Source organism: Alligator sinensis, unplaced genomic scaffold (genome assembly GCF_000455745.1).
Source record: "Alligator sinensis unplaced genomic scaffold, ASM45574v1 scaffold982_1, whole genome shotgun sequence".
NCBI classification, from domain to species: domain Eukaryota; kingdom Metazoa; phylum Chordata; order Crocodylia; family Alligatoridae; genus Alligator; species Alligator sinensis.
Window position 1 is genome coordinate 1,063,470 of NW_005842470.1, and position 15,422 is coordinate 1,078,891.

The window sequence follows — 15,422 nt, forward strand, 5'->3', positions numbered from 1 at the left end:
TGCTGATGCAGGGGGTCGGACTCGATGATCTATTGAGGTCCCTTCCGACCCTAACATCTATGAATCTATGAAAGTCAGATGAAAAGCAGAAGCTATTGCCAGGAAGTGACGGAGGAAGATTTTGGACAATTTGTCAAATTCTGAATTAAGCCCAGAGTTATGCACCAAAGTAGCACAGATGCGGAGACAGGGAAATGTGCCTAAGCTTCATTATTTTGTGTAGATCTGTACATCTTTTGTAATTAGTAATTTGTGTGTCACACCTGACACATGTTGCTGTAAAATTAAACTCGGAGAACCCTATTAAAGCTGGAGCTCTAGGAGAGGGTGCACTTAAGCTACCAAGGAGTCTGGGTTAGTTGAGCCATTTCCAATTTCTGGTTCCATTTCTGGGTAAGGGGAATACAGAGAGCACCTACCCTGAGAGTACATTAGGGTAGTACATTGCCCAAAGGAAGAAATCATGCTGCAGTCTGCTCAGACTGAGGGAACCTGAATACACACAGGCCCAGCGAGGGGGCATGTTGCTCCGCCACAGCTTTGAACATGACAACCAAGACCACCATCAGGGGAGGCAGTACTGCTAATTACATACCTGCGGATAATCCCCCTGCTGCTGAGAGCAATTCAAATAATTTTCTGTTGCATGTTGTGATATATTTCCCTGAGAGACACCAGCATCTAGCACATGGCTTGAAAGTCCAGTCTGCTGTTGAGCATTAGGGGCTTTACTGGCAATTGCTGTTCATAACAAAACAAATACACACAGTTGAAACATGCTGCGCTGTCATTTAGGAGCATAGTCTGATTTCTTTTGTGTTGCTGGGAACCCAGAACACTGCCATACAAAAGAAATTTGTTATCATGGTTTCACACATGTAACAATGTCACAAACCCAGAACACTGCCCTACAACTGAAATTTGTTACCACAGAATCACACACACAACTAACAACATATACACAGTGGTATGATTAATAGGAAGAGATTCATGGGAGATAAAAATGTATCAGAAATTCTAAACCAACATAACATCTCTACATACATAAAAAGAAGCACTAATATAGCCCCTGTTTTCCAAACAGAAAGTCAGCTAAGATGATAATTTATACCAATTTATTTTCCTCTTATTACAAGTTCTTTAAAAACAGAATCCAAGATGTTATCAGTGACAAATGTTGTGGTCATTGCCACCCTTCGGTTAATAGAGTAGCAGTTTACCATACTCTGCTCTAGAAAACTTTAAAGCAAAACTACAGGCATCTGCTGAATCACTGCTTACCTGAAAGACACATACCAGGCAACACACTTGCCAAATTCAAGTAGGGATTGGTACTAAGCCGGATTTCTTTTGGTGGATCCCCCAGCAGCGAGGTCTGTTTTTTTGAGGAAATCTGTAAAACATATAATATGTATGTTGTTATGTATTCAAAATATTATCTTTCCCTTTTTCAAAAGCAATGGCATGTATGTATTCCTAGAGGACTTTAACTCACGGTTCTAAAACCAGAATCTTTCCAAATAAGTACAGAAGCAAAACATCTGAACGCATTGCTAAGATTTAATTTTTTCCTACTTGCCAAGTAGTTTGTGAGCAAAGTCTCTCTTTACAGTACAGACTGCTGATCTAGCAGTTGAAACCAAGGATTTCCTGAGTAAATTTAAAGCTCTACTAAAAATCCTCAGATTAATTAAATGAACTGTATGGATGTGACCAAACACTAAATTCAATTCAAGCCTCCTAGCCTCACAGCAAACCAAGGCCTGGTGAACTATGCTGTATGGAGGTGGAATTCTTGGGACATGCTAACAACTTTCTGATCAATCTACTTACTGGCTTCAGTAGTACTTGTAAAGAGAAAAAAAGAAGGATTGAATAAGTAGTTGGATGGAAGCACTGGGACATACCCACCCCCTCAAGACAGCAGAATTATATCAATATTTGAAACTATGATAAAAAGTTTATATGGTGGTGCTATGTCCTTCACAGGGGCAGACTGTCTGCGGAGGACAGCAGCAGTTGGAGGTGCAGTCTGATGGGCCACCAGGAAACACAAAAACAAAGAGCTGTGTTGAGGGACAAGATCATTGCCCAGGGCTGATGGCTTTGAAAGTGATACCATTAGTGTCTAGGTAGGAAGAATCCTAACATTTTATGCATTAGCAAGAGAATTACTGATACAGCAGAAAAAATAAAGATTTGGTGGCTGGCTGTGGCAAATCAACTAGTTAATCTTACACAGGTTCTAACAAAAGTATCCTCAGCATCTGCCAGAAACAATTCTCCCTCCATCTGAAGGGGATGGCTTTCCAGGTAAGTCATGACAATGATGCAAGAAGCATTTACAGTTAATGATGGATAAACACAAAAGGAGCTGTTCTATGCTGAAGCACGCGTCACCTCTCGATCTCTAAAAAAAAATAGAGTTGACCAAAAATCTACTTAGTAGGCTAATCACAGAAGCCTAAGTGACACTCCACAGAGATAAACTAAATGTCTTATATAAACTTTCTAAGGGCATAAGACTGTAAGGATGTTGAGGCCACAGAGAATTTGGGCTATGCAATTAAGAGTTTCCACCCATCTCTTTACCTACTACACCCTAAAATTCCTTATTTTCCTGGTAATCACAACTGGCACAACCTTTTGAACTACAAATTGCCTTTTCTACTGTTGACACCAAGTTATTCCAATTAGGTCAGCTCTGCATTTTTTTAAATTATAGCAAAAAAAATTTTAGGGAATATAATGATCACAGTAAATGGCATGTTGTCAAAGTCTGTAAACCATGAACTTCCTCTCACTCTACCACTACATTTCAATCCTATTCAAGGGAGGGCTTTATTACCTCTCTGAGTCAGCTGGTAGTTCAGTCTCTGTGCCCTTTCAAACGTTGACCTCTGTTGATGCTGACAATGAAGGGAGCCAATTAGTGCCCATTCTGCTTAGGGACCCATGACACTTTTTTACTAGGAACTGGGCTGCTGTCCACTGTCTCATTTTCAGAGACACTGGACAACTATCAAATGCTGTGGATGTCTTTATGATTACCACTGACAGGCTCATTTCAAATGAGAGAACATATCAGTCATCTGAAATGTGCAGCCTGCTGTGACTGATATTGCATTTTATTCTAAGTGTATTCTATTATTTTGTTCCAAAGCTTTGAAAAACATTAAAAATAGTATTTATCAAATTTCCACAGAATCCAAGTGCAGTTTTCAAAAATGGAAACTCTAACTGGATGTCCAAATTCTACATCTGCATGCTTAAATTGGCATTACAGACACCAAGTATGAGTGTCTAAACACAGGATCTTAAGGCCCTACAAAAGCACTTTGGCTTAGAAAACTGGTCTTTGTGTCAACTGATGCAGAAAAAGAAGTAACTTTATTATAACATCTGTAAGAGAAGCTGTCCAAAGAAATGGGATGACAAACCTCAAAAACAACCAGCAGGCTAGGTTTTAGCACATTGAATCATCTGCATTTTTAATGGTTTACTTATTTTCCTTTTCAGCCCAATAAAATGATGAAACTAAAATGCTGGCCACAACATGCTTAATTTGTAAAGCCCAACCCATTACAGTAAAAATGGGTTTAAAATGAAAAATAACTACATTCTAAATTAAATCTGTAAGCATAAAGTTGTAATAGAAAACAGGTCTCAACAAAGCTTAGGTTCTGGTAAACTCAATTGCACTAGGAAAAAAGGGAAAAAAACCCCCAAAATTGAATAATATAAGAATTCAGTCTTTCTGAAAATATTAAATGAACATGTGACTCCTGTTAATGTACTGATATCATATTTAGGGCACTGACAAGTACACTCATGTACAAAATGCTGTGAATGGATGGAAATTCTGAACAGGTTTTAATTAAGCATTTCAGTCTAGCTTTAATATTTTAATTCTGCACAAGGTATAAAAAAATAAACACTAAAACTGATCTGATGTTAAGGAAAGTCCACTTGTAATTTAAAAGGATGCAGATTAGAAGGCCAAATTGGCTTCCTGAAGACACGTACTAGAGGAATTGCTCATCTTTAGTCACTGAATTCCATCACAAGTTGCTTTTACTGTTTCAAAGGGGAATTTCCTGTAGCCTCAGCAAGTCATCATTATGAGGTACAACTATGAAGACTAGAGTAATACAGAAAAACTCCTCTTTGTTAATTCATTTGGACAACCAAAATGAATTACTGTCCTTCTCCTGCGATTTGTAATTGAAATTCCTTTAATGTGCCTTACAATTCTATGATCCAGCAAACATTATAATGGAAATACAGAAAAAAAGATAACTGTGGTTAGTTTTTAATTAAAGCAAAAAACAAAAAAAAAAAAGAAGCAGCTGGGAGTGGGAGAATGCAAAACTCCATGTTCTGTTTTTCTTACCCCTGCAGCTGTATCAGTGCTTTTTAGCTGACTTTGCTGTTTGGGGGGTCCTCTCTGCAAGTCTCCAGCAGTGAGATTTGTTAAGCTCTGCAGATAAGCCTGAGACCCCGAGACAGCTCCTTCTGACAGTCCCGCTGTAGTTGATTGTTTATCCTGAGTGTTGTTTTGCCATGGTATAGCTTGTCCAATAATGTGCTGATTTGGAAAGAATGGAAACATGCCCATCCCTACTGCTGCTGCAGTTGGAGTCAGACTGGATGCTGCAGTCAACCATAAATGGAGAAACCTTTCTGTTAGACAAGATTTATCAGAACATTTTGCTTGTGGTTTTTATTAAGCAAAGAAAAAACACTGAGAAATCTATTTCTAGCTGTCACAGAACATTTAATCCTGAAGATGGTTGCCAGGGATGCTGTAATAATAAAAACTAGGAGCTGTCTTTAAAGATAATCTGAGAAAAGAAAACTGTAACTGTACTTGATCCTGCTTTCATTCTAAGCATTCACTGCAGTCATAAGTATTACATACTGACCAACATCTTGCTAACTTTTCCTTTTATGCTGCTCAGAAAAAATAGGAACGACAGCAACAGAGGCCCTGGAGTGCTAGTGGGCTCAGGAAAACAGCAACAATTTGCATAAGGAAAAGTCAACTTACAACCACAAGGGCTAGAAACTACTACTACTGTTAATAGTCAAGGGTTAAGTTAGTGGTCTAGGTCTCCTTGATCCTCAGAAACTCTTTTATTTACCATTAACCAAGCACATTATTCAAACCATACCTAGAAATACTGAAAAATTAAGATATCTATAATGACTAACTGGTAAGATAGGGTTTCTTTAGTGAGACCTGGCTACACATTCTACATTTCAGAACATAGGACCCCAAAACAAATGGGGTGAGAAGTAAAAAATTATACTATGCAGTGTCATCACTGACCTTTTCACAGACTACTGAGCCAAGGAATTCACAATCAAAACCTGTATCCATAAAACTTGAACATTAGATCTCTGCTCCTTGACAGACTGAGTACAAAGGAAGTCAAACAGAAGAGTCCATCCAACGTGGAGTAACACACTTTTTTTTTTTTTAAAGCAGATTCTAAATAAAGAAATGCTTCAACCTTCCTAAAAATAGGCAATATCTGTGCAAGCAGAATATTAGCACCTGGCAAATACTCAACACCTGTCACCAACATAGATTTCTCGGTGTAAACAGTAGGAGAGAAGCTTGGCAGTGAGAAAAAAATTGCTTGAAGCCAATGGCTCTTAATTTGCACAAATCACTTACAAGCTGATGATACAACAAGAAGAGCCGGAAGAGAAAATGACTGCTCTTCACCTCAACTGGCAGATGTAAATCTATGATAGAATAAACTCTCTGTGCCAAACACAAAGGAAGATGGAAGAGAGGGGATCAAGATAAGAATCTTCAATGTACCAGAATCAGATTCAAAAGAATTGTAAAATATATTATTTGAAGTCTATAAAAGGAGCTCAAACATTTAAGAGGTGCCACCTGGACCCTTAGGAAGTTATGGGCTACTCCCTTGTCAAAGGTTGGAATCAAGAGAAGGGAAGAGGGTTTTTAAAGTAAAATAGTACTAGTCAAGGAAGTCTTAGATGCAAACAGCAGCTTATATATTTTAATCAGCACATATTATTTGATCACGTGCATTGGAAGAGACACAGGGTAGGTAAACCACAAGCAGTTTTATGCTACTTTCTGGATAGAGTAAGAAGAGTAATTAGAGACAACATGTAGGATCAAGATCCCCACTCTCCCCCAATAACCACTTACTTATAATTTTAGGAAACTGGCTGTGTGCAACATGCCCACCAAACTTAGTGCATAAACCCTAGCTGTTGAGGAGCTGTGTGTGGCCCCAAACACTTCAGGGGGAACATGCAGTGCACCCAAGGATCACACAATCAGGCTGCAATCAAGACTTGAATGTACAATTACACATGAAAAAAGATCATGAAATACAGAAAGAAATCCAATTCCTGCACAGTACCCCATCTCTAATGCACCTGAAACCTTTCTGAAAAAAATAAATACAAATTTGTGCTCTGATTCCATCTCAAGTTATGCAGAGTTAGGCCAGCTCCATTTCAGTCTGGGAGACCCTTCAGCAACTATCTACGTGCCATGGGAAGTAGTGTCAGGGATATATAACTGGCAGCCTTCCTTCTGAGTCAGAACTGAAGTAAAGTCCAGCCTAGTGTCACAGAACACCGACCTGGTCTATGCCCTTTTCTAAAATAAAGTGAACACCAACTGGCAATTTTTAGAGGTGAGATGTTAAACCTGTCATCCTGGCCAAATTCAAATGTAGATAAATATGTTCTGGGCACCAAAATTCTTCCTGAACTTTCACTTGGAAATAGGATTCATCCTCATTTCCTGTCAAACTGCTGTGTAGTGCTGTTGGTGTCATGTTCTACCCAGAGGCGGTTGTGTTTCAGAGGAAATAAAATGATCTCATGGTTAGTGTATACAACAGTTCTTTAAAAAGAGACAGTCAACTAAAAAAAAACCCTCAAGAAAACATATTTTCCTGAATAATTTACCTCTGAATAAATATGAGTAAAATGTAAGAAAATAAAAGACATTTGAAAAGTCTCCCTATATATTTAGTTTATGCATTCAACAGCAATTTTTGTAGAGTCAGTTTATGTCCCCCTTTATTGTTACAATCAACAGTTGTTTGGATGGGACTTAAATAACAAAATTCTGGAAAAAACAGGGGAAAAACCCATAAAAATGACCAAAGGACATATAGGCAGGTGTAGTATATGAAACTTTTTAATCCATGTTTTTAAATTAGTTAATGGACTTCAAGTTGACTGGGTCCAATTTGAACGGACCCAGTCAACTTGAAATTCATTGACTTATATACCTATATCTAGATAGATAAATATACATCTATATCTATAGAGAGAGAGAGAGAAAAGAGAGAGAGATGTCTCTATATATGTAAAGATATTAGTGTTACAAGTAAAACTTTGACTTTCATTTTGCTCTTACTTCTTAGCTCTGAAGGAAGGAAGGAAGCAAAAAGTTCAGTTTCCATCTCTAAAACTTCCAGTTTGCTGAACAGCTCATCAAGTGAACAGTATTTCAGAAGAAAACATCACTGAAGCAAGCAAACAGAAGTTATCAACTTTCTCATACACAATGGGCACTGCTACAGCCTGACTAGTCAGGGATAAAATGAATCTCTGGCACACTGCTGAAATTCCCCAATGGCATAAAGCTGGGAGGTACTGTCCATACAGAAAAGGGCTGGGATGTCATACAGGCAGGACTAAAAGCTCTTGAGACCTAGATCAATTGAAATGGGATGAAACTTAATAATACAAATTGTGATATCACAAGCTTAAGGCCCAGGTAAGAATGTCTACCACAAGTTGGGAACTCAGTTGGAAACAGCAGAAGGAAAGGTTGAATGTTGACCACAGAGGCTGAGGACAGACATGGGAGAAAAAAAAACAACACCCAAAACACAAAACATTGCTTTACTGGAAGAGGAATCACATCAGTTTGACCTGGTTCCCCAGCATCTGTATAGATCACATGTTTCCATGGGGCTTTCTGGCACTTTTACCTAATAGCTGATTCAATCAAGCAAACAGCACTTTACTTTTAGTTCAGCGAGCCCCCACACCAAGCGCAGCACATGTCCAAAAAAGGCATTGCGTCAGTTTGACCCGGCTCCCCAGTGTTTGTATAGATCATGTGCTTTGGTGGGGCTTTTTGGCGCTTCTTTCCAATGGCTGATTGAATCAGCTTCTATAGTAGCCGACTGAATCAGCTATTCGATAAAAGCCCCAAAACGCCCCGCTGAAGTGTGTGATCTATACATATGCTGGGGAGCTGGGTCAAAATGACGCAATGCCTTTTCTGGGCAAGTGCTGTGCTTGATGCGGAGGTTTGCCAAATTGAAAGTGAAGTGCTGTTGGTCTGGGGTTTTTTCCCCACATCTGTAAGCAGCCAGAATGGCTTTGAGCTACCAATGTGAGAGGGCTGCAAAATAGGCAAATGCAATCCTAGGATGTATCAGGTGAGCTACTGTCGGTAGAAATATGGAAGCATTTATGTGAGTGTACAAGGAACTAGTAAGAACTCATCTGGAATACTGAGTACAATTCCATGTTCAAGAAACAGATTTGAAGTAGAACACCTGCAGAGAAAATCTCTGGGATGGACACAACCCTTATACCTAGCGGTGTACCCAACTTGAGGCAGCCAGCCAATTTTGTGCGGAGATTGCAGGGCCAGCTGGCATTTTTGTGGGGTAATGGCAGCACCCCTCCCCCCACATCTCTGATTGGCCTAAGGGCCTCAGTGGCCCCACCCACCTGATTGGCTGCCAGGGCTGTGCATTGCACACAAAGCTGATTTCCACACCATAATTACTTGTAGAAGAAGCTTTGTGATGTTGAATATATATCAGATAAGAGAGTACAGGATCAATACTAAAAACCTATTTCAATCCTGATGTGAACAGACAAGACATTAGGAAAACTCATTAAAAACTAAGAAAGCCACTAAAATCAAACGATTAGGTTTTGTCAAAAACAAAAAGTTCAGTTCTACTAAAAAGCATTAAGATTAAGCCCTAAATAAAAAGGCATAGACTGAGAAAGAAAGACAATTGCTTCAAGTATTGAAAAATACTGAAAACCAAAGTACTATAAAGTAAAGCCAAAACCTTTTAATCTCATCTAGTATATCAAGACAAACAGAGCATAAGGGATTAAGCAAAGTAAATCTACATAAGATTCATTCCCATTCACATATCTAGGCATGCCCAAAAGAAAATAAGATGTTAGCATCACACCACCAGCTGCTTTCATAGACATGGACATTATTTCATAGACATTAGGACTGGAAGGGACCTTGGGAGATTGTAAAAAATTTAAAAAACTAACAACTTATGGCAAGAAAAGTTTCCAGATCACCTGGAATAGTTAAAGAAAATACAGATCCTTTGCAGGATAGAGTGCTAATTTCACTCCATAATGAAGGCAGGTAAAACTAATTCTAAATGTGAACACACTTAGCTCTGAAGGGCTTTCAAGGGCTTTGAGTATAGCCTTAAACTGCAAACAAATTTTGTATACCTAAGATTTAACAGGCAAGATTAAAAAACATGGATTCATCCATACAGCAGTATATTCAAATACAGATGGAATAGCCAGCTATCTACTTTATTTGTGTGTGAATATAATGTGGTTTTGAAAAACAGTGGCGTTTTTCTGCTAAAAAAAATTGTCAAAAACATTCTTGGCATGAAGTAGTTAATCACTGAGTCTGTTATGTTTAGCTTCTTCTTGGGATATATAGTCCATTCCTGTACACACTTTTTTTATTCTGCTTATTCTTTTTTTATTCTGCTTTCAATTACATGCCAGCTTGACTTAAGTTGGAAAACTTCATGGTCAGCTTGAATTAGTAACAAGATGAAAGAAAATGTGCCTGGGACATATGATCCTATTCTAATTATTCTAAATGTATTTGGATTTCAGTATTTAAGTCTACAAAATTAATGTGCATAGACAGCGCTCTTACAAAGTTTTATAGATTGAAGTGGATACCATTCAAACTCCGTACAAAGAAATATTAAATACATGGAAAGATTCTTGAAGAAGAGGATGGAGCCAGAATGTCCATTTATGTAAACTTTGAAAGTTGAATGGATGTAGGTCCACTGTTTTTATTGCTGCGTTTTTATTAAAAGAAAAATATATTTAAGTTTATCCAAATGGGATAAACAGAACAGCCACTGACTTTGTGCCAGCTCATGAAAGAAGCCAAAACAAACCTGTCAACACAGCAAATATCAATAGACTTCCTTTGTTAACTGCTTTTGTATTTAACATTGTTGTTTGGCTTGGTGGCTTCCTTTCCTTTTTATACAGGGACAAATGATAAAACTATGATTATCACTTTTGTCAGAGTAGGAGAGAGTTAGCTTTATATTTTCAAACTAAACATTTCTATTGGTATGGTATAAAATAAAACATCATTTACATGTATGAGCTTCTCCACGGTTTCCCATGCCTGCACTCATTGATGGTGTTGGCCCTATTCCCAATACAGTCTGAAGTAACATTGTTGGAGGCTCTCCAAGTAAACCAGGTTTCTATAAAGAAGAACAAAAAGTATTGTAAATAACTAAAATCATCTTCTTTTGGTTATCTCACAGACTCTCACACATACTACATGGTTCAAGGTTTAATAGACTAAAGCCCTATTTTCTTTATGAAAGTTCTTGAAAGGCCTAAGTAGTTGAAATGACAAACTTACACTGTTAGTTTGAAGATTCTCAATCTTCATTAGCTGCCGCCGTGACAGTTGTAAATGGGAAGGATTCTGCAGTAGTAATGTAGGTGTGTTCCCCAAAACTGAGTTCTGCCAAATTGAGCCAAGAAGCTTTAGTTGACAAATGCAGGAAACACATTTTTTGAGGCAGACATTATATAGACTTCCAGGGGTGTAGGATGTAGCTGTGTTGGTCTAAGGACATAGGCAGACAAGGTTCTTTGGGTAAATCTGATATATTTTTTTAGACCAACTAAATAGTTGGAAAAAATTTTCTTAGCAAGCTTTTGGATTTAAAAACCCTTTGTCAGGCTGAGAGATGCTTCCTCAGCTTGATGAAGGGTTTTTAAGCTTGCTAAGAAATGTTTTTCCAACTATTTAGTTGGTCTAATAAAAGATATCAGATTTACACAGAGAACCTTGTCTGCGTATTATATAGACTTGATATTTGACACTTATGTACATGGACAGTAAAACATGACAAAAGGGATTTTTTTTCTACATCTATCTTTTTCTAAAGATACTGCACTCTCATCTTTCCACAGAACTCCAGCTTTGCTTCACTGGCACCCAAAGCTTCTAGATTATTCTGAATTCCTTTTATCCTTCCTTTTTTCCTTTCTTTTCCAGTCCTAATTTCCAACTGGGGAGGAAGGGGTTGAGGATCAGTATTTTTTTTAATTTACTGGCATTTGTGTTGTGCCTGTAATGCTTTTATTTTCTATTACATGACTGCTTCCCACATGTTAGTGCATTATAAAGTTCTGTTGTGACTGGTAAGAAATATTATTTAGTTAATGCTATATAACATGAATTGCTACTCCAGAGAAGTCTCCACTGTCTCATGAGAAGTCTTTATTCAAGAAACACTCACAAGGCATGTCTATGAGACATATACTACACAGTAGACTAATTAGCTGCACAGTAAACACCATGTGCCTACATGTGCACCCCTATAAGGCTGGAGTAAATTAATTAACACAGCAGCAGGGTAGGACCTGTAACTACCCTGCTGCGGAGTCTACACCTGCAACAGTGCAGGTGTAGACTCTGTCTCAGCTGACTGGGCCATGAGGGTGTTTCAGTATGGTGGCTGCCTGTCAGCTGGCTCTGCGCTGAAGCAATGTTGTGCCCCAGCCAGTCCCTCTGCAGCATGTTGAGGTGGGGGGAGCAGCCCTGTACTGGCAGGCTGACCCCCCCCCCAGGCCAGCTGGGGCTACTCTGACCCGGCTCAATGCGTTGCAGTCCTGGGTGCACATGAATACTGCTTCTGGGTGCCGTGTCAACTCAGTTTATTCATGCACATTAATTGCATGTGTTAAATGCACCCACAGTTGAACAAGCTATTCAGGCTACTCCCAGACGGTGGTCTTTGAACTGAATTTTGTGCAGCGTTACATTGAATACCTTTATGAACACCATTTGCACCAACAATCAAGGAACTTAAAATCATGTTGAGACACCATGATAGAACTTATGACAATAATTTGTAATATATATTTTTGGCTAGTGTGGTGGTCTAGAAGAAAATCTCTATCCACAATAGAGCAGACCACGTTATCATTTGTGTTAGTTATGCATATGCTTGAAAAATGTTTCCAAACAACATTTTGGCAGAGGTTCTCCAACATGATATGCCAGACAGAACATATGTTGCTCCAGATCTCAACAAATCTCTTTTGCTAACATCTTGGCATTCACAAAATGCACTCTGCAATGCAAGAATGGATATATGGAATTTTAGTAAGTACAAGCTCTTTCATTTCCTGAAATCCCCCACCCCTAACTAAAACACCACCAGTGACTGAAAACTGAAGACGAAGTTGAGCACAGCAAATAAGGCTTTGTTACCTTTTGGGTCTGCCAGACCCTCTGCCTGACAAATGCTTTCAGAATTACAGACAGTACAGCTTATGTCCCTTTTGGCAGGGTCACAGAGCCGTAAGAACCAAACTCAGTACCCAACTATTTAGATGTTCAAAGAAAAAGTCCTTTTTAAAAAAAAAATATATACAAAAACGTCTATGTACAAAACAAGGGATAAGTTGCATCTTAAAAGATCTGAGAATTACACTTTACATTCAAACATGGTTTACCCAACATAAAAGGAGACAAATCTGGATTGTGTGTATATGAGTATTTGTTTATTTAGTCCACATACCTGCCCTAAACACCTGTCATTATCTATGGCCCGTGGTTGAAAATCTATCTTGGTGTTTTATTTATATATATATAAATATAATAAATAGCAAATATATTTTATATATACTTGTTTTGGTTACATTTTCTGCTACATAATCAGGAAAGAAAGTGCAGTGATTTAGTGACAAACTTCAGAAGACAAAGAAAAACTTGCTTGGATAAGTCCTCAAGAGATCCCAAGAATTAACTAAGGGTTGACTTGTTAAACAGCAGACACAGCAGAAAAAACATATTCAAGTTTACAATATGTTCTATTAGTACATGAAGAAGTATCCACAGCAGCTAAGTTAAACAACAAAAACATTTAAATTCTGTAAATGGAAACACTGGTCATTGATTCATCCAGAGGGCTTCAAACTCATCTGCTAAATCCTTGTCTTCATTACTTAATTATTTTTATGACCAATGTTTGGACATAATCATATTAAACACACTGCTTCTTTTGAAGGGATAGGTTAACAAACCTTGGATGCCATACAGCTAAAGCAACAGAAGCAAGAAGATATATGGAAATAAGATGAAGCCAAGTTTTTTCCCCAAAAGCTAATAGAAAGCTGGAGAGCAAAAGCTCTATGTGTTATGACAACACTGAATTCCAAGAAAGAAGTAATGACCTGGTTTTTTGGCATTAAAGAATACTCCAGATAGACAAATCACCAAAGATAAAAAAGAGCCAGAAGAAGAGCAGTAAAACTCAGTAAAGTTCAACCTATTAGGTCAGGCTTAGTTACTAATTAAAAGCCAAGAGTCTCCATGGAAGAATATTAAATGCACAAGTCTATCTAAAGCAAAAGCCATAATTTTTGGCTGCAGCATACCTAAGCCAAAAAATAATTGGATCCTCATCAATCAAACTGTAACTATGTAAAACATGCTTCCCACCAGCTGTGATTAAAATGCATTCATGTTGCCTTCCAAGGAAGACAGACTCCTTCAGGCTACAGAAGAGCAGCAGTAACTAAACAGAGCAGGAGACTTTTAAAGTCACTTTTTAAAAAAGAAATGGAAGCAAATAATGACCTTTTATTTTCAAAGTGGAGGCAAAAGCAATTTATTCTAATAATGTAGGTCTGATCAACATATCTAATAGTTGAAAAAGAGACAAACAGCAATTTCTTAGCAGAAAAACTGAAGTGCATTTACTGTGAAGATCTCTTCTATTATAGCTCACTATCTCTCAACAGACACATTGCTATAGGTTATAAAAGCATAGCCAAAACACTAACAAACATGGATGTTTTTCATTTAGTGTGGAAATTTCTAAGCGCTAAACAGTTCTAGGAGCAAAAGCCTTGTTTAAAAGTCAACAGCACTTGAGATGCTAACTCTATTTGGAACTTTTGAAAATCCTGCCCATACTTCCTAAAGGTAAAATCTGACCCTTGGCAGTGTCTACACTTTGGCAAACTTTTTGGTACCCATGATGTGGTAGCAAGATGTAGAAACTGTATGGACTGTTGACTCACTGGATTGGTGCAGAGAGGTGCATTGTCTATGGGTCAGAGCTGCAAGTCCATCCATGGACTTATCCCTAAGCTAGGGAATGGATTTATCCCAAATCTCCTTTACAGAGCCCCTTTATGGATCCTGGATTTCTTTGTAATCTTCCAGGATATGTTGGGCTCATACTGGGTTGAAAGCCATATTGCTTTACAATACATTGTATGAACTAAAACAGATAGATAATAGTGATAGCTCTTGCCTTGTAAAGGACATATTTTCCAAAAGATCTATATTTTTTTCGAGCTACTGCCAGAAGGAACCAGCACCCACATCCCCCCCGCCCTCCCCCTGATGTAATCCTGAAATGGAAAAAAGATTTCTTTTAGGAAAAGCTCTGTTGTCAGTCAGGTATTAGTAAATAAAAAACCTCGGAAAAAAGTAAAAAACTAATTTGCATGTAGATAATATGTACAACCTGATCTTAATGAGTCAAACCTCTCATTCAAAACCACCAGATAAAATAGATTTTTAGGAACAAGATCATTTTATCAAGAAAAGTTGATTTTACTTATAACTTCTCAACAGCCGCTTATAGGTTTTGATGTAGAATACTTCATAAATCCACACTGGGGTATACATTATTTCACATGAGCAAACATACCTGGTGAACTTGATTCAGATTCAAAACTGGGCTGACTGCTGTATTTACAAGATGAGGGAAACCAGCAGAAGCTCCAAGAACTGTTTTAGGAAATACAAGATGTTAATAATGAAATACTTAGAGAATTTTAAAAAACAAGTTATATAAAGATATGGTAGTGTTGGAGTGATGTTGTAGCTGTGATGGTCCAAGAAATATATGAAAGGCAAGGATTTTTTTGGCATGATATCTTTTATTGGTCTAACTGCATGGCTGAGATAGATTTAGGTACATTTTTGAATGTAAGGCATTTTTCTTCAGGTACATAAATATCTATTTTTATGTATTCTTTATGTACTGGTATTCATATTTATACATTATTCCATTTGGCCTCTCCAAATACATTTATGATTA

At 37.9% G+C, this 15,422-nt stretch overlaps 1 protein-coding gene across 1 annotated transcript in view; it reads right to left on the bottom strand.

Moving 5' to 3' along the window:
• The window catches only part of RAVER2 (ribonucleoprotein, PTB binding 2), a 69,551-nt gene that overhangs the window by 8,787 nt on the left and 45,342 nt on the right, over nucleotides 1-15,422 (bottom strand). Inside the window, exons 7-12 of the mRNA XM_025212534.1 lie at nucleotides 15,030-15,109; nucleotides 10,709-10,813; nucleotides 10,433-10,544; nucleotides 4,394-4,653; nucleotides 1,282-1,393; nucleotides 596-741 (exon numbers count right to left, since the gene is read on the bottom strand). Of these exons, the coding sequence (XP_025068319.1) occupies nucleotides 596-741; nucleotides 1,282-1,393; nucleotides 4,394-4,653; nucleotides 10,433-10,544; nucleotides 10,709-10,813; nucleotides 15,030-15,109 (815 nt within the window). The remainder of the gene's footprint in view (nucleotides 1-595; nucleotides 742-1,281; nucleotides 1,394-4,393; nucleotides 4,654-10,432; nucleotides 10,545-10,708; nucleotides 10,814-15,029; nucleotides 15,110-15,422) is intronic.